At 36.5% G+C, this 25364-nt stretch overlaps 1 protein-coding gene across 2 annotated transcripts in view; it reads right to left on the bottom strand.

Annotated features, from left to right (window-relative positions):
* The window catches only part of LOC138930343 (uncharacterized), a 307972-nt gene that overhangs the window by 169762 nt on the left and 112846 nt on the right, over positions 1-25364 (bottom strand). For both annotated transcript variants that reach the window (XM_070290382.1, XM_070290383.1), the window contains exon 5: positions 18549-18590. In XM_070290382.1, the coding sequence (XP_070146483.1) occupies positions 18549-18590 (42 nt within the window). The remainder of the gene's footprint in view (positions 1-18548; positions 18591-25364) is intronic.

Here is a 25364-nt window from a genome sequence, read left to right as displayed (position 1 = left end):
AACCCCAAGGACTGCAGCATGCCAGGCTTCCCTCTCCTTCACCATCTCGTGGAGTTTACTTAAAGTCATGTCCATTGAATTGGTGATACCATCCAACCATCTCATCCTCTGTCATCCCCTTCTCCTCCTGCCTTCAATCCTTCCCAGCATCGGGGTCTTTTCCAATGAGTCAGTTATTTGCATCAAGTGACTGAAGTATTGGAGCTTCAGCATCGGTCCTTCCAATGAATTTTCATTGTTGATTTCCTTTAGGATTGACTGATTTTATATCCTTGCTGTTTAAGGACTCTCAAGAGTCTTCTCCCAGCACCATAGTTCCAAGGGATCAGTTCTTTAGTGCTAAATCTTTTTTATTGTCCAACTTTCACACCAGTACATGACTACAGGAAAAAAACATAGCTTTGACTATATGGACCTTGGCAGGCAAAGTAATGTCTGTTTCTTAATATGCTGTCTACGTTTGTTACAGCTTTTTTTCCAAGGAGCAAGCATCTTTTAAATTCATGGCCATAGTCACCATCTGCAGTGATTTTGGAGCCCAAGAAAATAAAGTCAGTCACTGTTCAGATTATTTCTTCATCTATTTGCCATGAAGTGATGGGACCATATGCCATGATATTGGTTTTTTGAATACTGAATTTTAAGCCAGCTTTTTCATTCTCCTCTTTCACCTTCATCAAGAGGCTCTTTAGTTCCTCTTCATTTTGGCCTTAAGGGTCGCGTTGTCTGTATATTTGATGTTCTTGATATTTCTCCTGGCACTCTTGATTCCAGCTTGTGCTTCATCCAGTCTGGCATTTCACATGATGTACTCTGCGTATAAGTTAAATAAGCAGGATGACAATATACAGCCTTGATGTACACCTTGCCCACTTTGGAACCAGTTCCCTTTTTTCATGTCCAGTTCTAACTGTAGTTTCTTGACCTGCATACAGTTTCTCAGGAGGCAGGTAATGTGGTCCAATATTCCCATCACTTTTAGAATTTTCCAGTTAGTCTGATCTACACAAAGGCTTTAGCGTAGTCACTGAAGCAGAAGTAAATGTTCTGGAATTCTCTAGCTTCATGTATGATCAAGTGGACATTAGCAATTTTATCTCTGGTTCCTCTGACCATTTGCAGACCTGGGGCCACTCCTGAGTTTTCCAAATCTGCTGATATATTGAGTGCAGCACTTTAACAGCATCATCTTCTGGCATTTGAAATAGCTCAGCCGAAATCCCATTACCTCCACTAGCTTTGTTTGTAGTGATGCTTCCTAAAGTCCACTTGACTTCACACTACAGGATGTTTGGCTCTAAATGAGTGATCACCCCATTGTGAATATCTGGGTCATTAAGATATTTCTTGTGCAGCTATTCTGTATACACTTGCCATCTCTCCTTAATATCTTTTGCTTCTGTTAGGTCCATATCGTTTCTGTCCTTTATTGTGCCCATCTTTGTGTAAGATGTTCCCTAGATAGCTCCAATTGTCTTGAAGAGATCTCTAGTCTTTCCCATTCTATTGTTTTCCACTACTTCTTTACATTGTTCAATTAAAAAGGATTTCTTATCTTTCCTTGCTTTCTCTGGAACTCTGCATTCAGATGGGTATATCTTTCCTTTTCTCCTTTGCCTTTCATTCTCTTCTTTTCTCAGCTATTTGTAAGGCCTCCTCAGACAACCATTTTGCCTTTTTGCCTTTCTTTTTCTTCAGGATGGTTTTGATCAACACTTCCTAAACAATGTTACAAACATCCATCCATAGTTCTTCAGGCACTCTATCAGATCTCATCCCTGGAATCTTTTTTCCTTTTTTTCCCCCACTTCCACTGCATATTCACAAAGGATGTGATTTAGGTCATACCTGAATATCCTAGTGATATTCCTTGCATTCTTTAAGTCTAAATTGCTAATATGATCACTTGCAGTTTTCATGATCTGAGCCACAGTTGGCTCCCAGTCTTGTTTTTGTTGACTGAACAGAGTTTCTCCATCTTCAGCTACAAAGTATATAATCAATTTTATTTCAGTATTTACCATCTAGTGATCTTCATATGTAGAGTCGTGTTTTGTGTTGTTGGAAGAGGGCGTTTGCTATGTGCAGTGCATTCTCTTGGCAAAACTCTGTTAGACTTCGTCCTGCTTCATTTTGTACTCTAAGGCCAACTTGCCTGTTATTTCAGGTATCTTTTGATTTCCTACTTTTGCATTCCAGTCCCCTATGATGAAAAGGACATTTTTTGGGTGTTAGTTCTAGAAGGTTTTAAAGGTCTTCATAGAACCATTCAACGTCAGCTTCTTCAGCATTAGTGGCTGTGGCATAGACTTGGATTACTGTGATACTGAATGGTTTGCCTTGGAAATGAATTGAGATCATTCTGTCATTTTTGAGACTGCACTCAAGTACTGCATTTTGGACTGTTTTATTGACTATGAGAGCTATTATTTTTTTTTTTCCCTAAGGGATTCTTGCCCACAGTAGTAGATATAATGGTCATCTGAATTAAATTCGCCCACTCCCGTCCATTTTAGTTCACTGATTCCTAAAATGTCAATGTTCACTCTTGCCATTTCTTTGACCACTTCCAATTTACTTTGATTCACCAATCTAATATTCCAGGTTCTTATGCAATATTTTTCATTATAGCATCAGGCTTTACTTTCATCACCAGACATATCCACAAGTGTGCATTGTTTCCACTTTGGCTCAGCCTCTTCATTATTTCTGGAGCTATCTCTCTGCTCTTTTCCAGTATTATATTAGACACCTACCAAACTAGGGAGGTCATCTTTCAGTGTCGTATCTTTTTTGCCTTTCCAAGAGAAAGGAGCAATGATCTCCCTCAAGAGACTAAGGCAGACCTGCCTTTGAGCGTTTTAGTGTCTCCTGCAGAGGCATGAGTCAGCAGTGGCCTGCCATGGAGCCAGAGGCTCTGCAATAGCTGTCCTGGGAGGCACATAAGTCCTCTTGAAGGATGTTGCCATTAGCTCCACTACAGAGCCGCCAGGGCAGGCAACTCGCAAACTGGAGAACAATTATACCAAACAAGTTATCACACTGCTGGGAAAGTTCTATGCCCCACAACAAACTTTCCAACCTGGGGATCTGGCAAAGGGACTGAGTATCCCCAGGGAATCCAACTTTGAAGGTCAGCAGGATTTGACTACAGCAGTTCCACAGGACTGGGAAACAGACACCCTTGAAGAGCACAAACAAAACCTTGTGTACACCAGGATCCAGGAGAAAGGAGCAGTGAGCCCACAAGAGGCTGAGCCTTACTTGCTTGTGTGTGCAAGGGAGTCTCTGGTGGAGGCGTGTGTCGACAGAAGGAGGCGTGTGTCTGTTGTGGGATCAGGGGCACTGCCTACAACAGTCCTGGTATAAGTACTTTTGAAGGAGGTTGCCATTACTACCATTACCCTTATCATAGTCAGGCCAAACTATGGGGAGGGAACACAGCCCACGGCCCCACCCATCAGAAAAAAAAAAAAAAAAAGACTTACAGAGCATGACCTTGCCTACAAGAACAAGGCCCAGTTTTCCTCACAGCCAGTCTCTCTCATCAGGAAGCTTGCACAAGCCTCTTATCCTCACCCACCAGGGGTAGACAGAATGAAAACCACAATCACAGAAAACTAACCAAATTGATCACATGGACCACAATCTTGCCTAATTCAATGAAACTTTGAGGCATGCCATGTAGGGCCACCTAAGATGGATAGGTCATGGTAGAGAATTCTGACACAGGAGAAGGGAATGGCAAACCACTTCAGCCTTCTTTCCTTGAGAACCCCATGAAGAATATGAAAAGGCAAAAGGATATGATAATAGACAATGCAGAAATACAAAGGATTATAAGAGACTATTACAAGCAACTATATGCCAATAAAATGGACAACCTAGAAGAAATGGGCAAATTCATAGAAAAGTATAACCTTCCCATACTGAACCAAAGGGAAATAAAAAATATGAGACCAACCACAAGTACTGAAGCTGAAAGTGTGATTTAAAAACTTTACACCTGTGGTGGATTCATGTCAATGTATGGCAAAACCAATACAGTATTGTAAAGAAAAAAAATAAAATTTAAATAAAAATAAAATAAATTTAAAAAAAAATAAAAACTTATAACAAAAGTCCATGACCAGATGGATTCACAGGTGGAGCTTTTCAAATATTTAAAGAAAAGATAAAATTTATCTTTCTCAAATTTTTCCAAGATGTCTCAGAGGGAGAAACACAAACTCTTCCAAAAAATTGCAGAGGGAGAAACACTCACTCTATGAGGCCATCATCACCCTGATACCAAAACCAAAGATATCACAAAAGAAGAAAATTATAGACCAATATGAATTGGAGAAGGAAATGGCAACGCACTCTAGTATTCTTGCCTGAAGAGTCCCAGGGATGGGAGCTCCCATCTATGGGGTCACACAGAGTTGGACATGACTAAAGTGACTTGGCAATAGCAGCAGCAGCAGCATAACTGATGAATACAGATGCAAAAATAATCAACAAAATACTAGCAACTCAAATCCAACAACTTATTAAAAGGAACATACAACATGATCAAGTGGGATTTATCCCAGGGATGCAAGGATTCTTTAATATATGCCAATCAAAATTTGAAACACAATATTAACTGAAGAACAAAAATCATATGATCATTTCAATAGATGCAGAGAAAGCTTTTGACAAAATTCAACACTCATTTCATTTATTTATGATAAAAAAAATCAAAAAAGTGGGCATAGATGGAACCTATCACAGAAAACATTATCTTTAATGGTGAAATACTGAGAGCATTTATTTAAAATCAGGAACAAGACAAAGGTGACCACTCTCAGAACTATTATTTAACATATTTTGGAAGCCATTAGCCATGGCAGTCAGAGAAGAAAAAGAAATAAAAAAATCCAAATTGGCAAAGAAGTTAAACTCTCACTGTTTGCAGATGACATGATAATATACATAGAAAATCCTAAAGATGTTACCAGAAAACTTCTAAAGCTCATCAATATATTTAGTAAATTTGCAGGTTATAAAATTAATACACAGAAATATCTTACATTCCTATAATCTAACAATGAAAGATCAGAAAGAGAAATTAAGGAAACTACTCGGTTTACTATGGAAATAAAAATTACAAAATAACTAGAAATAAACCTATCTAAGGAGATAAAGATATGTATGCAGAAACCTATGACATTTATGAAAGAAATAAAAGATGACACAAAGAGATGGAGAGGTATACCATGTTCTTGAATTGGACGAATCAATTTTGTGAGAACGACTACACTATACAAAGCAATTCATAGATTCAATGCTGCTGCTGCTGCTGCTGTGGCTAAGTCACTTCGGTCGTGTCTGACTCTGTGTGACCCCATAGACAGAAGCCCACCAGGCTCCTCTGTCGCTGGGATTCTCCAGAAAAGCATAGTGGAGTGGGTTGCCATTTCCTTCTCCAATGCCTGAATGCATGCCAAGTCGCTTTAGTCATGTCCAACTCTGTGCAATGCCATAGATGGCAGCCCACCAGGCTTCTCGCTCCACAGGACTCTTTAGGCAAGAATACTGGAGTGAGCTGCCATTTCCTTCTCCGAGATTCAATCCAATCCTCATCAAATTAACAATTGTATTTTTCACAGAACTAGAAATAATGGTCTTAAAATTTTTACAGAATTACAAAAGATCTTGAATAGCAAAAGGAATGTTAAGGGGAAAAAAAAACAGAGATGGTGGAATCAGGCTTGCTGACTTCAGACTATACTACAGGGCTATAGTAATCAATATAGTATGGTACTGGCACAAAAACAGAAATATAGATCAATGGAACAGGATAGAAATCTCAGAGATAAACCCATACACTTATAGTCACCTAATCTATGAAAAAGAGGCCAGTATATACAATGGAGCAAGGACAGCCTATTCAATAAGTGGTCCTGGGAAAACTGGACAGCTACATGTAAAAGGATGAAATTAGAACACTCAACACCATACATATAAATAAACTTAAAATGGATTAACTACCTAAATATAAAGCCAGATACTATAACACTCTTAAAGAAAAACATAATGTAGGCAGTGCACTGTAACATAAATCACAGCAAGATCTTTTCTGGTTCACCTCCTAGAGTAATGAGAACAAAAACAACAATAAATAAATGGGACCTAATTAGACTCAAAATCTTTCTCACAGCAAAGGAAAACATTAAGAAGATGAAGAGATAAACCTCAGAATGGGATAAAATAATAGCAAATGAAACAACTGGTAAAGGATTTATCACCAAGATATACAAACAGCTCAATATAAAAAAAATGAACTCAATAAAAAAAAATGGATGGGAGACCTAAATAGATATTTCCCCAAAGTCATACACATGTCCAAACAACACATGGAAAGAAACACATAAAAAGATGCTTAACATCACTAACTATTACAGAAATGCAAATTCCAAACTTCAATGAGATATCACCTCACATCTTTCAGAATGACTATCATCAAAAATTCTACAAACAATAAATGCTATAGATAGTGTGGAGAAAGGCAACTCTTTTGCACTGTTTGTAGAAATGGAAATTGATAAAGCCACTATGGAGAACAGTATGGAGGTTCCTTAAAAAACTAAAGATTGAACTACCATGTGACTGAGCAATCCCACTACTGGCATACACTCAGAGAAAACTATCATTCAAAAAGATACATGCACTGCAGTGTTCACTGCAGCACTATTTCCAATGGCCAGAATATGGAAACAACCTAAATGTCCATCCACAGAGGAATAGATAAAGAAGACATGGTCCATATATACACTGTAATATTAGTCAGCCATGAAAGGGAACAAAATCTGGTCATTTGTAGTGACAGAGATGGACCTAGGGACTGTCATACAGTGTGAAGTAAGTCAGAAAGAGAAAAACAAATACTGTATATTAACACATATATGTTTAATCTGAAAAAAAAATTGTATAGATGATCTTATTTACAAAGAAAAAATGAAAACACAGACATAGAGAACAAACATACAAATACCAAGATGAAAGGGCAGGCATGGTATGAATTGGGAGATGAAGATTGACATATATACACTATTGATACTATGTATATAATAGATAACTAATGAGAACCTACTGTATAGTACAGGGAACTCTACTCAATGCTCTGTGGTGACCTAAATGGGAAAGAAACCCAAAAAAGAGGAGATATATGTATATGTATAGCTGATTCACTTTGCTGCACAGTAGAAACTAATGCAGTGTTGTAAAGCAACTATACGCCAATAAAAGTTTAAAAAATAATTCCAGAAAGTTGTCATAAATATTATTACTGCATTTAGAAGAAGGGATAAATATAGTGAGAATTTAAAAAAAAAACTGATACATGTAGGAAAAAATCAATCAGAAATGAATACTACAATAACTAAATAGAAAAATTCACTATTAGGGTTCAATAGCAGACTAGAGGAAAGAGTGGAAAGGATCAGTGATGTTGAATATAAGGCAGTGGAGCTCACCCAATCAAACTAGCAATAATTAAAAATAAATCAAAATGAGGATACTTAATAGACTTATGAGATAACATTAAGCATAACAATATTCACATGTAAGGGGCCCAGAGAAATAGAGAATGGATCAGAAACAATAATGTCTACAATTGTCTAACACAAAGAAGGAAGCAGACATCCAGCTTAAGATAGTGAAAATGAAAGTTGCTCAGTCGAGTCCGACTATTTGTCACCCCATGGACTATAAAATCCATGGAACTCTCCAGGCCAGAATATGGGAGTGGGTAGCCTTTCCCTTCTCCAGGGGATCTTCCCAAACCAGGGATCTAACCCAGGTCTCCTGTATTGCAGGAACATCACCAACTCCTGGAGCTTGCTCAGACTCATGCCCATCGAGTTGGTGATGCCATCCAACCATCTCATTCTCTGACGTCCCCTTCCCTACCGTTTTCAATCTTTCCCAGCATCAGGGTCTTTTCCAACAAGTCAGTTCTTTAAATCAGGTGGCCAAAGTATTGGAGCTTCAATTTCAGCATCAGTCCTTCCAATGAATATTCAGGACTGATTTCCTTGTTGTTCAAGGGACTCTCAAGAGTCTTCTCCAACACTACAGTTGAAAAGCATCGATTCTTCGGCACTCAGCTTTCTTTATGGTCCAAATCTCACATCCATACAAGACCACTGGAGAAACCATAGCTTTGACTATAAGGATCTTTATTGGCAAAGTGATGTCTCTTCTTTTTAATACACTGTCTAGGTTTGTCATTGCTTTTCTTCCAAGGAGCAAGTGTCTTTAATTTCATGGCAGAAGTCACCATCTACAGTGATTTTTGGAGCCCCTGAAAATAAAGCCTGTCACTGTTTCCATTGTATTCCCATCTATTTGCCATGAAGTGATGGGACTGGACGCCGTGATCTCAGTTTTTTGAATGTTGAGTTTAAATCCAGGTTTTTCACTCTCGTCTTTCACTTTCATCAAGAGTATATATGTGTGTATATATATATATATATATATATATATATATATGTGTGTGTGTGTGTGTGTGTGTGTGTGTGTGTATAGTAAAGGTAATGTTGGATTAATCACTTATAAAGTTAGTGAAAATTAGAAGATGAAAGTAGTAAAAAAATCTATAACTACAATCATTAATTAAGGGATAGACAAGATAAAAATATGTAAATTATGACATCAAAACATAAAAAAGTAAGTGAGAAGGAAAATGTAGTATTTTAGAATGCATTTGAACTTAGTTGTTAATAGACTTTATAAATGCAGGTTATTTTATATTAGCCTCATAGATACAAGCAAAAACCAATAGTAGACAGACAAGAGATAATGAGAAAGTAATCTCAGATGTCATCAAATCCCAAAGGAAGAGAAGAAGAAAGGAATAGAGAGGAACTACCAAACAGCCAGAAAACAACTCACAAAATGACAGTAAGTAGATAACCATCAATAACGCTACAAATGTAAATTGACTAAATGCTCCAATCAAAAGACACAGTGGTTGAATGGATAAAAGAACAAGACAAATCTATATGCTGGTTAAGAAGCTAACTTAAGGTTTAAGAATACAGAGACTGAAAATGAAGGAATGGAAAGAGATGTTCCATACAACTGAGGATCAAAAGAAAGCTGAGGTAGCTCTATTTATCTCAGGTAATATAGACTTTAATACAAAGACTGTAATAGGTGATGAAGGACATTGCATAATGATAAATAGGTCAACGCAACAAGAGGATATAACATTAGTATTTATGAACCTAACATAGGAACACCTAAATATATAAGCAAATATTAACAGACATAAAGGGAGAAATAGAAAGCAAGACAATAATAGTGAGGGGTTTTAATACTCTACCTAAATGAATGGATAGATCATCCATACCAAAAAAAAATTCTATAAGAAAACACTGGTCTTAACACATAAATGCACACGAAATATCTTTCAAAATAGACTGTACATGACCTGACAGGTTCACCATAGACATCTAAATAATTTTTAAAAGATTCAAATCACATGAAGCATCTTTCTTGACTACAATCTTATGAAATTAGAAATCAAACATAAGACAAAAATGAAAAAATTACAAGTATGTGGAGAGTAAATAATATACCATTGAACAATCAATGTGTCAATGCAGAAATCAAAAGAGAAATCAAGAAAAGCCTTGACACAAATGAAAATGGAAATATAACATACCAAAATTCATGGGATACAGCAAGAGAAGTTCTAAGAGGGAAGTACACAGCAATATATTCCTACCTCAAGAAATAATTGCAAAAAAACAAATCTGACTTTACATCTTAAGGAACTATGGGAAAATAAAGCCTAAAGTTAGGAGAAGAAAGAAATAACAAATATGAGAGTGGAAATAAAAATTGACTGTTTGGATCACAATAAACTATGGAAAATTCTTCAAGAGATGGGAATACCAGACCACATGACCTGCCTCTTGAGAAACCTGTATGCAGGTCAGGAAGTAACAGTAAGAGCTGGACATGGAACAACAGACTGGTTCCAAATAGGAAAAGGAGTACATCAAGTCTGTATATTGTCACCCTGCTCATTTAACTTATATGCAGAGTACATCATGAGAAACGTTGGGCTGGAAGAAGCACAAGCTGGAATCAAGATTGCCAGGAGAAATATCAATAAACTCAGCTATGAAGATGAGGTTACTGCCATCACCCATATGGCAGAAAGTGAAGAAAAACTAAAGAACCTCTTGATGAAAGTGAAAGAGGAGAGTGAAAAAGTTGGCTTAAAGCTCAACATTCAGAAAACAAAGATCATGGCATCTGGTCCCATCACTTCATGGCAAATAAATGGGGAAACATTGGAAACAGTGGCTGACTTTATTTTTGGGGGCTCCAAAATAACTGCAGATGGTGATTGCAGCTATGAAATTAAAAGATGCTTACTCCTTGGAATGAAAGTTACGACTAACCTAGACAGCATATTAAAAAGCAGAGATATTACTTTGTCAACAAAGGTCAGTATAGTCAAGGCTATGGTTTTTCCAGTGGTCATGTATGGATGTGAGAGTTGGACTGTGAAGAAAGCTGACCACTGAAGAATTGATGCTTTTGAACTGTGGTGTTGGAGAAGACTCTTGAGAGTCCCTTGGACTCCAAGGAGATGTAGCCAGTCCATCCTAAAGGAGATCAGTCCTGGGTGTTCATTGGAGAGACTGATGTTGAAGCAGAAACTCCAATACTTTGGCCACCTGATGTGAAGAGCTGACTCATTTGGAAAGACCCTGATGCTGGGAAAGATTAAAGGCAGGAGGAGAAGGGGATGACAGAGGATGAGATGGTTGGATGGCATCATCAATTCAATAGACATGAGTTTGGATAAACTCTGGGAGTTGGTGGTGGACAGGGAGGCCTGGTATACTGTGGTTCACAGCGTCACAAAGAGTTGGACACGACTGAGCAACTGAACTGAACTGAATAAAAAATAGAGACTAAAAAGACAATTTAAAAAGATCAAGAAAACTAACAGCTTGATTTTTGAAAAGATAAATTTCGTAAACTCCTAGTTAAACACATCAAGAAAAATAGAGGGATTCAAAATATAAAATGTGAAATGAAAGAGGATATATTACAACTGTTTCCAAAGAGATATAAAGGATCATAAGAGATTACAATTATATGATATCAAAGTGAACAACCTAGAAAAACAGATCAATTCATAGAAACATACTACCTGCAAAGGTTAATCATGGAGAAATGGAAAATCTGAATAGACCTATTATGAATAAGGAGATTAAATCAGTAATTAAAGAACCTCCCAAAATTAAAAATTCAGGACGAGACCAAGTGGATTCACTGATGAATTGTACCAGACAAAAAGAATAACAACATCTCAATCTTTTCCAATAACTTGAAGAGGAGGAAATGCTTCTATACTAATTTTACAGGGCCAGCATTATCCTGTTTTGTTTTGTTTTGTTTTGTACATCTTTTAACACCAAAAACATTTTGCATTGGCATATAGCCACTTAACAATGTTTTGATTATTTCAGGTGAACAGAGAAGGGACTCAGCCATATATATATATATACATATATACATATATATGTGTATATATATATGTATATATATATACATATGACCATTCTCCACCCAACCTCCATCCCATCCAGGCTGTCACATAATATTGAGCAGAGTTCCGTGTGCTATACAATAGGATTTTGTTGGTATACATTTTAAATATAGCAGTGTGTACATGACTTTTCCAAAGTCCTTAACCGTCCCTTCCCCTTGGCAACCATAATTTTATTTTCTAAGTCTGTGTCTTTCTGTTTTGTAAGTAAATTCATTTGTATCATTTCTTTTTTAGATTCTACATATAAGGGATGCTATATAATATTTTTCCTTCTCTGGCTAAATTGCTTCACTCAATATGACACTTTCTAGGCCCATCCACATTGCTGCAAATGATTTTATTTCATTGCTTTTAATGGCTGAGTAATATTCCATTGTATGTCTATATACCACATCTTCTTTATCCATTCATCTCTCAACAGACATTTAGGTTGTTTCCATGTCTTGGTTATTGTAAACAGTGCTGTAAAGAACATCGGGGTACATGTATATTTTAGGGCCATGTTTTTCTCTGGATATATGCATACAAGTGGGATTGCACAGTCCATTCTTAGTTTTTAAAGGAACCTCCATACTGTCCTCCGTAGCGGCTGTACCAATTTACATCCCCACCAACAGTGCAGAAGGGTTCCCTTATCTCCACACCCTCTCGAGCATTTGTAGTTTGTGGAGTTTTTGTTCATAGCCATTTTAACCAGTTTGAGATGATATATTATTGTACTTTTGATTTGCATTTCTCTAACAACTAGCGATTTTGAACATAATTTCATGTGCCTTTGACCATCTGTCTTCTTTGGAGAAATGTCTATTTATGTTTTCTGCCCATTTTTGACTGGGTTGTTTATTTTGATGCTATTAAGTGTCATAAGCTGTTTGTAAATTTTGGAGACTAATGCTTTATCAGACACATCATTAGCATATAGTTTCTCCCAATCTGTGGGTTGTCTTTTTCTTTGTTTATTGTTTCCTTTGCTGTGCTAAAGCTTTTGAGTTTAAGTAGGTCCTATTTGTTTATTTTTCCTTTTATATCCATTATTCTGGGAGATGAATTTAAAAAGATATTGCTGTGATTTATGTCAGAGTGTCCTGCCTATGTTTTCCTACAAGAGCTTTATAGTGTCTGGTCTAACATTTAGGTCTTTAATCAATTTTGAGCTTATTTTTGTGTATAGAATTAAGGAGTGGCCTAATTTCACCTTTTTTTTTTTTACCTGTGGCTGTCCAGTTTTCCAAGCACCATTTGTTGAAGAGACTGTCTTTCTAAAATTGTGTGGTCTTCCCTCCTTTGTAATAGATTAATTGACTATAGGTACATGGGTTTATTACTGGTATTCTATCCTGTTCCATTGATTTAATTTTTATTTTTGTGCCAGTATCATACTGTTTTGATGACTGTAACTTTATAGTGTAGTCTTAAGTAAGGGAGCCAGATTCCCTTAGCTTTGTTGTTCTTTTTCAAGTTTGATTTTGGCTTTTTGGGGTTTTCTGTGCCTCCATACAAATTCTGAGATATTTTTGTTCTAGTTCTGTGAAAAATGCCATTGGTAATTTGAAAGAGATTGTATTGAATCTATAGATTGCCTTGGATAGTACACTCATTTTGACAATACTGATTCTTCCAATCAACAAACATGGTATACCTTTCCATGTGTTACTATCTTTTTCTATTTCTCTCATCATTTTAGAGTTTTGGAGTACAGTTTGTTTGTCTCCTTCAGTTCAGTCACTCAGTTGTGTCTGACTCTTTGCAACTCCATGAACTGCAGCATGCTAGGCCTCCCTGTCCATCACCAACTCCCGGAATTCACCCAAACTCTTGTCCAGCGAGTCAGTGATGCCATCCAGCCATCTCATCCTCTGTCGTCTCCTTCTCTTCCTGCCCTCAATCTTTCCCAGCATCAGGGTCTTTTCAAATGAGTCAGCTCTTCGGGTCAGGTGGCCAAAGTATTGGAGTTCCAGCTTTAACATCAGTGCTTCCAATAAACACCCAGGACTGATCTCCTTTAGGATGGACTGGTTGGATCTCCTTGCAGTCCAAGGGACTCTCAAGAGTCTCATCCAACAGCACAGTTCAAAAGCATCAATTCTTCAGCACTCAGCTTTATTTATAGTCCAACTCTCATATCCATACATGACTACTGGAAAAACCATTGTAGGACCAGCATTATCCTGATATCACAGCCAGAAAAGAATACCACAAGAAAATAAAATTATAGGTCAAGATTCCTAAGGAACATAAATGCAAAAATGCTCAAAAATATCACCAAACCAAATTAAATAATAAACTAAAAGGATCATCAACCATGATCAACTAGAATTAATTTAGGGATGCAAGGAAGATTTACCACCTGAAATTCAATCACTGTGATCATCATATTACCAAAATGAAGAACCAAAATCATATGACCATCTCAATGCTGCTGCTGCTGCTAAGTCGCTTCAGTCGTGTCTGACTCTGTGCGAGCCCATAGATGGCAGCCTACCAGCCTCTTCTGTCCCTGGGATTCTTTAGGCAAGAACACTGGAGTGGGTTGCCATTTCCTTCTCCAATGCATGAGAGTGAAAAGTGAAAGTGAAGTTGCTTAGTTGTGTCCAACTTCATGATCCCATGGACTGCAGCCCACCAAGCTCCTCCGTCCATGGGATTTTCCAAGCAAAAGTACTGGAGTGGGGTGCCATTGCCTTCTCCGGACCATCTCAATAGATACAAGAAAAGCAACTGAAGAAATTCAACATACATTTGTGATAAAATGTATTTTATCTCAATATATTGGATATAATGGCAACTACCTCAACATAATAAAAGGTATATAAGGAAAGCCCACAGGTAATGGTATACTCAATGCTGAAGAGTTGAAAATTTTCCTCTAAGGTCAGGAACAAGACAAGGATGCTAACCTCACTCTAGTTCCTTTTTATTCAACATAGTACTGGAAGTTCTAGGCAGAGTACTTTGTCAAGAAAAAAGTGAAAAATACGTGAATTGAAAAGGAAAAAGTAAAACTGTCACTACTTGCATTTGAGTAGATTTTATATATGGAAAATCCTAAAAATTCCACTAAATAAAAGTTAGAACTAATAAATTATATAAAGTTATAGGATAAGAAATCAATATGAAAAATCCTGTGTATTTCTATAGAATAAAAACAAACTATCAATAATGAAATACCATTTACAATTGTATCAAAATAATAAAATAGTTTGTGACAATCAAGGAGGTGAATGATATGCATACTGAAAACTGTAAACATGATTGAAATAAAAATATAGAAATCAATGGAAAGATATTCTTTGCTTATATGTTGGAGGAATTAATATTATTAAAAGGCCTATACTACCCAAAGAAATTTACAGAGTAAATACAATCCCTATTGATAGTCCAATGATGTTTTCTCATAAAAAATAAAGCAAAAAATTCAAAAATCTGTGTGGAACCACAAAAGACTCTGAATAGTCAAAGCAAGCCTGAGAAAGAACATAGCTGGAGGCATCATCCTCCCTCATTGCAAACTATATTACAAAGCTATGCTAATCAAAAGAATATGGAATTGGCATTAAAAAGACACATAGCTCAAAGAAACAGAATACGAGAGCCAAAAAATATACCCATGTATATATGGTCAATTAATTTTTGACAAAGGAGGTAAAAGTCCATAATGGTGTCAGGATTGATTCTTCTATAAATGTTTGTGGGTAAACATGACAACCACATGAAAAAGAATAAAACTAGAGCATTTGTCTTACACCCATACACAAAAATCAGCTCAAAATGGATTAAATATTTAAATGTAAAGTCTGAAATCATAAAACTTCTAGGTGGCAAACTATTTACTTGATTCACTCTTAGAAATGATCTTTTGGATCTAACTCCAAAGGCAACAAAAGCAAAAATAAATAAGTAGGACTTCTTCAAACTAAAATACTTGTACATCACAAACAAAATCATCAACAAAATAAAATGGCAATCTATTGAATGGGGGAAAGTATTTGCAAATCATATCTCTGATAAAATGTTAATATTCAAAATATATAAAGAACTCATAAAATATAGTAGCCAACAAACAAATAATCCAGTTAAAAATGAGCAGAAGACCTGAATAGGTCTTCTTCCAAAGAAGACATTAAGGCACATGAAAAGATGCCCAACATCACTAATCATCAGGGAAATGCAAATGAAAACCACAGTGAGATATGACCTTATACTCGTTAGAATGGCTATTATCTAAAATACAAGAAATAACAAGCATCAATGAGGATAAGAAGTAAAGGGAATTTTGTGCACTATTGTTATAGAAAACATTCTAGAGGTTTCTCAAAACAATAAAAATAGATGTGATCCAGAAACTTCACTTCTGGATATTTAAATGAAGAAAATAAAAATACTAATTTAAAAAGATTTATGCACTTCGAATGCTGTTCACTGCAGCATTACTGACATTAGTCAAAATATGGAAACAACCTATGTTTTTCTCAAATGATTAATGGATAACAAATATGTAACATGTATAGAATCAGGAATAAAGTCATAAATAAGAATGAAATCTTGCCATTTGTGACAACAGGGACGGACTTTGAGGTCACTGTGCTACATGAAATGATTCAGAAAAAGAAAGAGAGATACCATATAATCCCACTTTTACGTGGAATCTAAAAAAAAGATGAACATAAAAATATCTGAGCTTAGAGGCATAGAGAGCAGAATAATGGTTCTCAGAGAGAAGAGGGTCTGGAGGGGTGAAATGAGTGAAGAGAATCAAAAGGTACAAACTTCCTGTTATAAAAGATATAAGTCAAGTGATGTAATGTATAGCATGGTGACAACAATTAATAATATAGTATTACATTTTGAAAGTTGCTAACAGAGTATACCTTAAAAGTTTTCATCATAAGAAAAAATGTAGTTATGTAAGGTGGTGTATATTTAAATTTATTGTAGTGATCAGTTCACAATGTATGTAAATATCAAGCTATTATGTTCCAATTCTTGAGTTGTGGGTTTATGGGTATTCACTGATTCATTAATTATAAACCTACTTTTAAAATCTACTTATAAACCTACTTTTAAAATTTAAGGAAAGTAAATTACACATGTTAAAATCTTTAAGAAGCAATATGCAAAGCAAATGATAAAATGAAAGAGCCTGCTGATAAGAGAACTATAAAAATACCTATGGCATACTCACGGTAGGGATATTATAAACCAGTGAAAGTGAAGGCAATTTAGTCAAATAAATTAAGATGAATGGATCTTAGAATCATAATATTGTGGGACTAAAGCAAGTACCAGAAAGCTATATATATTTTAACACCTTTTAAAAATTGCTACAGCATAGTAAAAGTTAAACATTATATTATTTAGCTATACATTTAGCTATATTATTTAGCTATTATTTAGCTATTTAGCTATGCTTAATGATAAAACAGTTACTAGTTTTATAAAATCATTGATTATTGATGAGGCAGGGGGTATTATGTGGCTTGGGGTATATCAGTTCCCTGACCAGGGATTGAACCTAGGCCACGTCAGTGAAGATTGGAATCCTGATCAGTAGACAACAAAGGAACTCCCTAAAATTATATTTAAAAGACAAAAATATTCAGACAGGGGAGAGGCATGTGGGATGAAAGAGGGGAGAAGCACATCATTCCAATTCTTGAGTTGTGGGTTTATAGGTATTCACTGATTCATTAATTATAAGCCTACTTTTAAAATCTACTTTTATAAACCTACTTTTACAATTTAAGGAAAGTATATTATATATGTTAAAATCTTTAAGAAGCAATATGCAAAGCAAATGATAAAATGAAACCACATTTTTGCTTTTTCCCTGAGTCTGGAAAATCCCCTGGAAAAGGAAATGGAAAATCACTCCAGTATTCTTGCCTAGAAAATTCAATGGATGGAGGAGCCTGGTGGGCTATAGTCCATGGGGTTACAAAGAGTTGGACACAACTGAGCAACTTCACTTTTGTTTTTAAAAACAACGATATGACATTTTATATATGTTTATATTATTTCTGAATAGGGGATACAACTGTAAAAAGACAAGCACCAAACAATGAACAATAACTGTTTCTCGGGTGTGTGTGATTTTCACGGGGTTGCAGAGAGACATGGAGCAAACTGCAAGTTTTATATCTCTGTATTGCATGAAATTTAATTTATAAAAACTTTAGAAATTAAATTTGAAGGTGTGAGGTAGATATTTATGACTAACATTTTTCTTGCTAACAAATAATAGTGCCATTTTAAAACGCCATTAAAAGTCATGATTAAGCTAAAGCATTTCTTGCCAGTACATGCCACCCTCCTACACATACACCACAGATTAAAACATAAATTCATAGGAATATAAAGAAGTACACCATAAAATCTAGTTTGCCCTAAGTATTTCATGTTATGGAAGTACCAAATAACCAATGAAAATCAAAGGCCAAATTTCACAATATCTCCTGCATCACTACTCAAACTCCATTGTTATTCAATGTAATGCATCAGTGTAATCAACTTTGTATTTTGTATCTATAAATGCAATGAAAGAATCACAATTCTCACATAAAAAGTACAAGTTAGAACACTTTCTTCATAAAAGATATGAGAATTCCAGTTAACCTTCCTCAAAATATTCACAATTTTCTCTGTATACACTATAAATTATTCCTACACACACTGTATATGTGAAAATGCATACCAAAGTGTTTCGTTTTAGAAAAAAAAAATTCAGGAAATCAAACACAGCAAAGTACTTTGAAAAAATATAACTGCTTTGCAAATGCTTAGTGTAATTTTAAACAAAGTCAAATCACAGTAAAAAAAATAAGTTATGCCCTCTTAACTGCAAGAAAAGAAGTTCTGATAATAAGTTTTGAACTGAATATTAAAAAGACTATAGTATATGTGAAATATTTTATTTTACAAAGCAAAATCTTGGGAGGTCACTTACCACATCTATCATATCAGATTCCATTTCACGGCTGAGATCAGACTACAAGAAAAATAAATTAGAAGTTAGTGTATAACTGTAGACATAAAATCTGTTATTTATTTATTTTTGAGGGTATGGAATAAATATTAAATAATAATGCAAGTGTGTTTCAAATGATATATTCATTTCCAAGTTATAAAAAGGCATCCTCCAAAATCTGAGGGACTTGCACCAATCTGAGAGGTCCCTGTCTTGCAACAGATGAATTTTTATCTATTTATGTTTATTGTGATATGATAAATTTTGACTTATTCTACCATATTATTTTATCTTTCATATACCATACATTTTTCTTGGCCCATTTATTTCATCTTCCCTGTACTTTATTAAAATATATTTTCTTAAAAAAAAAAAGAAAAAAAGAAAAAAATTCTTGAAGCAGCTGAGAAAAACGACTTTTTCATGAGAGACCAGAAGGTATAATCACAATTTGGAATTTTATATCCAGTGAAACTATCTTCAGAAAATGAATGTGAAATAAAAATATTTTCTTAAGGAAAGGAAACTAAAAAAAAATAAAAATAAAAATAAAATATTTTCTTAATTTTCTTTGTTTCCTACTCTACTGGTCAAGATATTATACCTTTTATATGTTCCTTTAATGTAAAATTTTTAATATGCATAAAAATCTGTTTAATAAAAATCTGTATCCTCCTTGGAACAATACAATAACCTTAAACCTCTTGTATTTCAATCTCTTCAATTTTTTCTGTTAACATTGTCCAAGATTTAATTTCCATTTTTTTCTTCACATGACAAATGACAAGTTTCACTTAACTGCCAAAGCTTTTAAAGATAAATGACATGTTTGATGGTTTTCCTGACTACCACAGTTTCTTTTAAGAAATTTATTTATTTTTATAACAAATGACATACAACTGCATGAGTATCATAAATATATACCTGATGATGTTTTTGCTTATATATATACCTCTACAATCACAACATGAGTCAGAATACAGTAACTTTCTAGCAACTTAAGGTATTCTCATGTTCCTTCTTAGACTATATCCCAAGTAGTAACCAATATTCTATCTCAAAGCCAATTTTTGTCTGCTTTGAACCTCATACAAATGAAAGCATACTTTTGTATAAAAAACAAAGTTTTGTCTGAGGCTTTTTTTTTTTCCAGTCAGGGCTTCCCAGGTGGCACCAGAGGTAAAGAACCTGCCTGTCAATGCGGGAGACATAAGAAAGGCAGGTTTGATCCCTGGGTTGGGAAGATCCCCTGGAGCAGGGAATTACAACCCACTCCAGTATTTCCTGGAGAATCCCCAAGGAGTCTCAAAGAGTTGGACAGCTAAATCATCTTAGCACAAGGCATGCGTACTATCTCAAAGAGTCATTCAGGTTACTGAACAGTTTTTAGTTTCAGTTTTTAGTTTCAGTTTTTAGTTTTTAGTTTTAGTTTCAGTTTTACACGAGGCATCTTTCCCTATCTAACAATTTTAATCTCTGTGTCTTCATATATAAAGTATAACTCATAAAAACACTTCAGTTAAGTTCAGTTCAGTTGCTAAGTCGTGTTCAACTTTTTGCGACCCCATGAATTGCAGCACGCCAGGCCTCCCTGTATATCAGCAACTCGCAGAGTTCACTCAAACTCACGTCCATCGAGTTGGTGAAGCCATCCGGCCATTTAATCCTCTGTAGTCCCCTTTTCCTCCTGCACTCAATCACCCCCAGCATCACAGTCTTTTCCAATGAGTCAACTCTTCGCGTGAGGTGGCCAAAATACTGGAGTTTCGCTTTATCATCATTCCTTCCAAAGAACACCGAGGGCTGATCTCCTTTAGAATGTACTGGTTGGATCTCCTTGCAGTCCATGGGACTCACAAGAATCTTCTCCAACACCACAGTTCAAAAGCATCAATTCTTCAGTGCTCAGCTTTCTTCACAGTACAACTGTCACATCCATACATGACTACTGGAAAAACCATTGCCTTGACTAGACGGACCTTTGTTGGCAAAGTAATGTCTCTGCTTTTGAATATGCTATCTAGGTTGGTCATAACCTTCCTTTCAAAGAGTAAGCATCTTTTAATTTCATGGCTGCAATCACAATCTGTCATTATTTTGGAGCCCAACAAAATAAATTTTGACACAGTTTCCACTTTTTCCCGGTCTATTTCCCATGAATGATAGGACCAGATGCTATGATCTTAGTTTTCTTAATGTTGAGCTTTAAGCCAACTTTTCCACTCTCCTCTTTAACTTTCATTAAGAGGCTTTTTAGTTCCTCTTGACTTTCTGCCATAAGGGTGGTGTTATCTACATATCTGAGGTTATTGAGATTTCTCCCAGCAATCTTGATTCCAGCTTGTGCTTCTTCCAGCCCAGCGTTTCTCATCATGTACTCTGCATAGAAGTTAAAAAAGCAGGGTGACAATATACAGACTTGATGTACTCCTTTTCCTATTTGGAACCACTCTGTTGTTCCATGTCCAGTTCTAACTGTTGCTTCCTGACCTGCATATAGGTTTCTCAAGAGGCAGGTCAGGTGGTCTGGTATTCCACCTCTTTCAGAATTTTCCACAGTTTATTGTAATCCACACTGTCAAAGGCTTTGGCATTGTCAATAAACCAGAAATAGATCTGTTTTTCTGGAACTCTCTGGCTTTTTCCATGATCCAGCGGATGTTGGCACTTTTATCTCTGGTTCCCCTGCCTTTTCTAAAACCAGCTTGAACATCAGGGAGTTCATGGTTCACGTATTGCTGAAGCCTGCCTTGGAGAATTTTGAGCATTACTTTACTAGCGTGTGAGATGAGTGCAACTGTGTGGTAGTTTGATCATTCTTCAGCATTGCCTTTCTTTGGGATTAGAATGAAAATTGATCTTTTCCAGTCCTGTAGCCATTGCTGAGTTTTCCAAATTTGCTGGCATATTGAGTGCAGCAATTTCACAGCATCATCTTTCAGGATTTGAAGAAGCTCCACTGGAATCCCCATCATCTCCACTAGCTTGGTTCATAGTGATGCTTTCTAAGGCCCACTTGACTTCACATTCCAGGATGTATGGGTCTAGGTGAGTGATCATACCACCGTGATTATCTTGGTCATTAAGATCTTTTTTGTATAGTTCTTCTGTGTATTCTTGCCACCTCTTAATATCTTCTGCTTCTGTTAGGTCCATACCATTCTGTCCTTTATTGAGCCCATCTTTGCATGAAATCTTCTTGTGTTATCTCTAGTTTTCTTGAAGAGATCTCTAGTGTTTCCCATTCTGTTGTTTTCCTCTATTTCTTTGTATTGATCACTGAGGAAGGCTTTCTTATCTCTTTTTGCTATTCTTTGGAGCTATGCATTCAGATGCTTATATCTTTCCTTTTCTCCTTTGCTTTTCACTTCTCTTCTTTGCACACCTATTTGTAAAGCCTCTTATACAGACATTTTGCCTTTTTGCATTTCTTTTCCATGGGGATGGTCTTGATCCCTGTCTCCTGTACAATGTCACAAACCTCCGTCCATAGTTCATTAGGCACTGTATCTATCAGATCTAGTCCCTTAAATCTATTTCTCACTTCCACTGTATAATCATAAGGGTTTTGATTTAGGTCATACCTGAATGGTCTATTGGTTTTGCCTACTTTCTTCAATTTAAATCTGAATTTGGCAATAAGGAGCTCATGATCTGAGCCACAGTCAGCTCCCGGTCTTGTTTTTGCTGACCGTATAGAGATTCTCCATCTTTGGCTGCAAAGAATATAATCAATCTGATTTTGGTGTTGACCATCTCGTCATGTCTGTGAGTAGAGTCTTCTCTTGTGTTGTTGGAAGAGGGTGTTTTCTATGACCAGTGTGTTCTCTTGGCAAAACTCTTTTAGAGTTTGCCCTGCTTCGTTCTGTACTTCCAGGCCATATGTGCCTGTTACCCCAGTTGTTTCTTGACTTTCTACTTTTGGATTCCAGTCCCCTATAATGAAAAGGACATCTTTTTTTTTTGGTGTTAGTTCCAAAAGGTCTTGTAGGTCTTCATAGAACCGTTCAACTTCAGCTTTTACAGTGTTACTGATTGGGGCATAGACTTGGATTACTATGATATTGAATGGTTTGCCTTGGAAATGAACAGAGATCATTCTGTCGTTTTTGAGATTGCATCCAAGTACTGCATTTTGGACTCTTTTGTTTACCATGATGGCTACTCCATTTCTTCTAAAGGATTCCTGCCCACAGTAGTAGATATAATGGTCATCTGAGTTAAATTCACCTATTCCAGTCCATTTAAATTCGCTGATTCCTAGAATGTCGACGTTCACTCTTGTCATATCCTTTTTGACCACTTCCAATTTTCCTTGATTCATGGATCTCACATTCCAGGTTCCTATGCAATATTGCCCTTTACAGCATCAGACCTTGCTTCTATCACCAGTCACATCCACAAGTGGGTATTGTTTTTCTCTGGCTCCCTCCCTTCATTCTTTCTGGAATTATTTCTCCACTGATCTCCAGTAGCATGTTGGGCACATACTGACCTGGGGAGTTCCTCTTTCAGTATCTTATGATTTTGCCTTTTCATACTGTTCATGGGGTTCTCAAGGCAAGAATTCTGAATAAAAACACTTAGCCCTACTTTAATAGTTTTAAAATCTTTGTCTTTCAAGTGGAAGATTAAGCTATTTATATTTAAGGTAACTCAATATAGTTGTAATTATATCTATAATTTTATAGCATTTGTTTGTCTTTTTTTCCTCTGTTCTTTGTTGCTTTATTCCAATTTATTGGAGGGGTTGGATTAAACATTTTCAGTGTTCTTCTTTTCCTCAGCTATTTGGTTTTGGCTTCTACTATCTTTGTATTCTTTCCATGGTTACTCTAAAGCATGTTTTTAGAATGTGGCTTTGGAAAAATTCTGTGAGTCCCCAAGGTCTTTCAAGGGTGTTAAAAAGAGAAAATTACTTCTATAATAATATTGAGTATTTGCATTTTTTACATTTTATTAGAATAGATCAGAGTATTTCAGAAGGTCATACCATGCACTATCACAATATATTAAATGGAGAAGCAATAAAAATATTCAGTTATCTTCTATTAAACTCTAATAAAAGGGATTTCAAAAATATAAAAGATGTAACTATTCTTATTTTCTGTTTTAGAGAAAGTTATTTTTAGAAATAAATGTTATTTATTTTACCAAGTAGTAAGTTCTTTATTGCAACATTCACATGAATTAATACCTATTTTTACAAATTATCAGTTTGAATTTTTAATATGGTAGCTATCAATAGATTTAACCCACATAAACAAAGGTTTTTTGGAGTATAAAAATAATTATTAAGACTGTAAATAAAGGAAGGCCTAAGATGGCAGAAGAATAGGACAGGAAGACCACTTTCTCCCCCACAATTCATTGAAAGATCCTTTAATTGCTGAGCAACTTCCATAAAACAACTTCTGAAAGCTGGCAGAGGACATCAGGCACCTGGAAAGGAAGCTCATTCTCTTTGACAGGAGGTAGAACAAAATATGAGACAAAAAGAGAGGCAAAAGTGTTAGGGATGGGGAGACCTGTCCCAGGGAGGGAGTCGTGAAGGAGTAGAAGCTTCCAAATACCAGGAAACCCTCTTACTGGTGGGTCTATGGGGAGTTTTGGAATCTCAGAGGGCAACATAACCAGGAGGAAACACACATGCACATGCACACACACACACACACACACACACACACACAGAATATGCGGCTAACTGCAACTCCCAGTGGAGAAGTAGCCCAGATGCTTGTGTCCGCCATCAGTGAGCAGGGGTTGAACAGAGAGGCAAGGGGTTGAACGCTAAGGGTAAAGACCAGGCCTGAATGCCCTGAGGACAATCTGAGGGTGCTAACATGACATAACATCCCAAACTGTGGGAAAGCCAGAGAGAAAGAAAAGAGAGAGAGAGAAAGAGAGAAAGAGAAAGAGAGAGAGAGAGAGAGAACTTTCCTTGCAAAAACTCTAACCTAAGGTGCACCCTGCCTGCTCCCAAAACAAAAGATTGAGAGAATACCAAAGGAGACCTAGCTGGCTGCAAACTGGCCCATCCCCACACCAGAGGCAGAGAGGCAGGCTGATGACAACTCCAACTAGAAGGCAAGGGGCAGTCTTGGAACCAGAGATGGCATCCACCAAACTGTGAGGAAGCTCCAAGTTGCTAACCAAATCTCCGTGGGATCCTGGTCACTTGATATCTGACAGGAGGGTCTCAGCCTGAGATCAGCTCCCCAGAGGAGACACACAGCACACCTGAAATGGCACTATCGCTGTGTACCCAGGAAACTGAGCAGCCAGGACCGGGGAGGTGATTAAGATGCACAGCCCACTTGGGACAGTGTGTTCGCCAAGCACCTTGTCACCTAAGCTCCTCAGACCTGGGAAGGGCACAAAACATATGGCTAAACAAGTCTGTGCCTTTGTGGAGTACCCAAGTACCTGAACCTGAGCAGCTTAGACCTGGGAAATGCACGCCTCCCAGGGATCACTTTGGACAGTTCCCCAGTAGAGCAACCTGGAGCCTGAGCAGTGTAGACCAGGAAAGCACAGGTGCTGTGAGCTGGGGCAAACCCAGTGTGGGTCATACACTGTGAGAACTCCACACACACATCAGAGATATTTGTTTCCAGTGTTACTCCATCCAAAGCACAACTGAACATGTGAGCCTAAATAAGTGACCACCTTCGCCCCCCTGTGTATGGGTGGAAATTAGACACTGAAGAGACTTGCAAACAGAGGAAGCCAAAATAAACAAAGAAGAGGGAACTGCTCTGGAAGTGACAGGTGCAACAGATTAAAAACATACAG

Source organism: Ovis canadensis, chromosome X, assembly GCF_042477335.2.
Source record: "Ovis canadensis isolate MfBH-ARS-UI-01 breed Bighorn chromosome X, ARS-UI_OviCan_v2, whole genome shotgun sequence".
NCBI lineage: Eukaryota > Metazoa > Chordata > Mammalia > Artiodactyla > Bovidae > Ovis > Ovis canadensis.
Note: the sequence above shows the minus strand (reverse complement) of the source record. Positions and strands in the feature narration are given on the sequence as shown.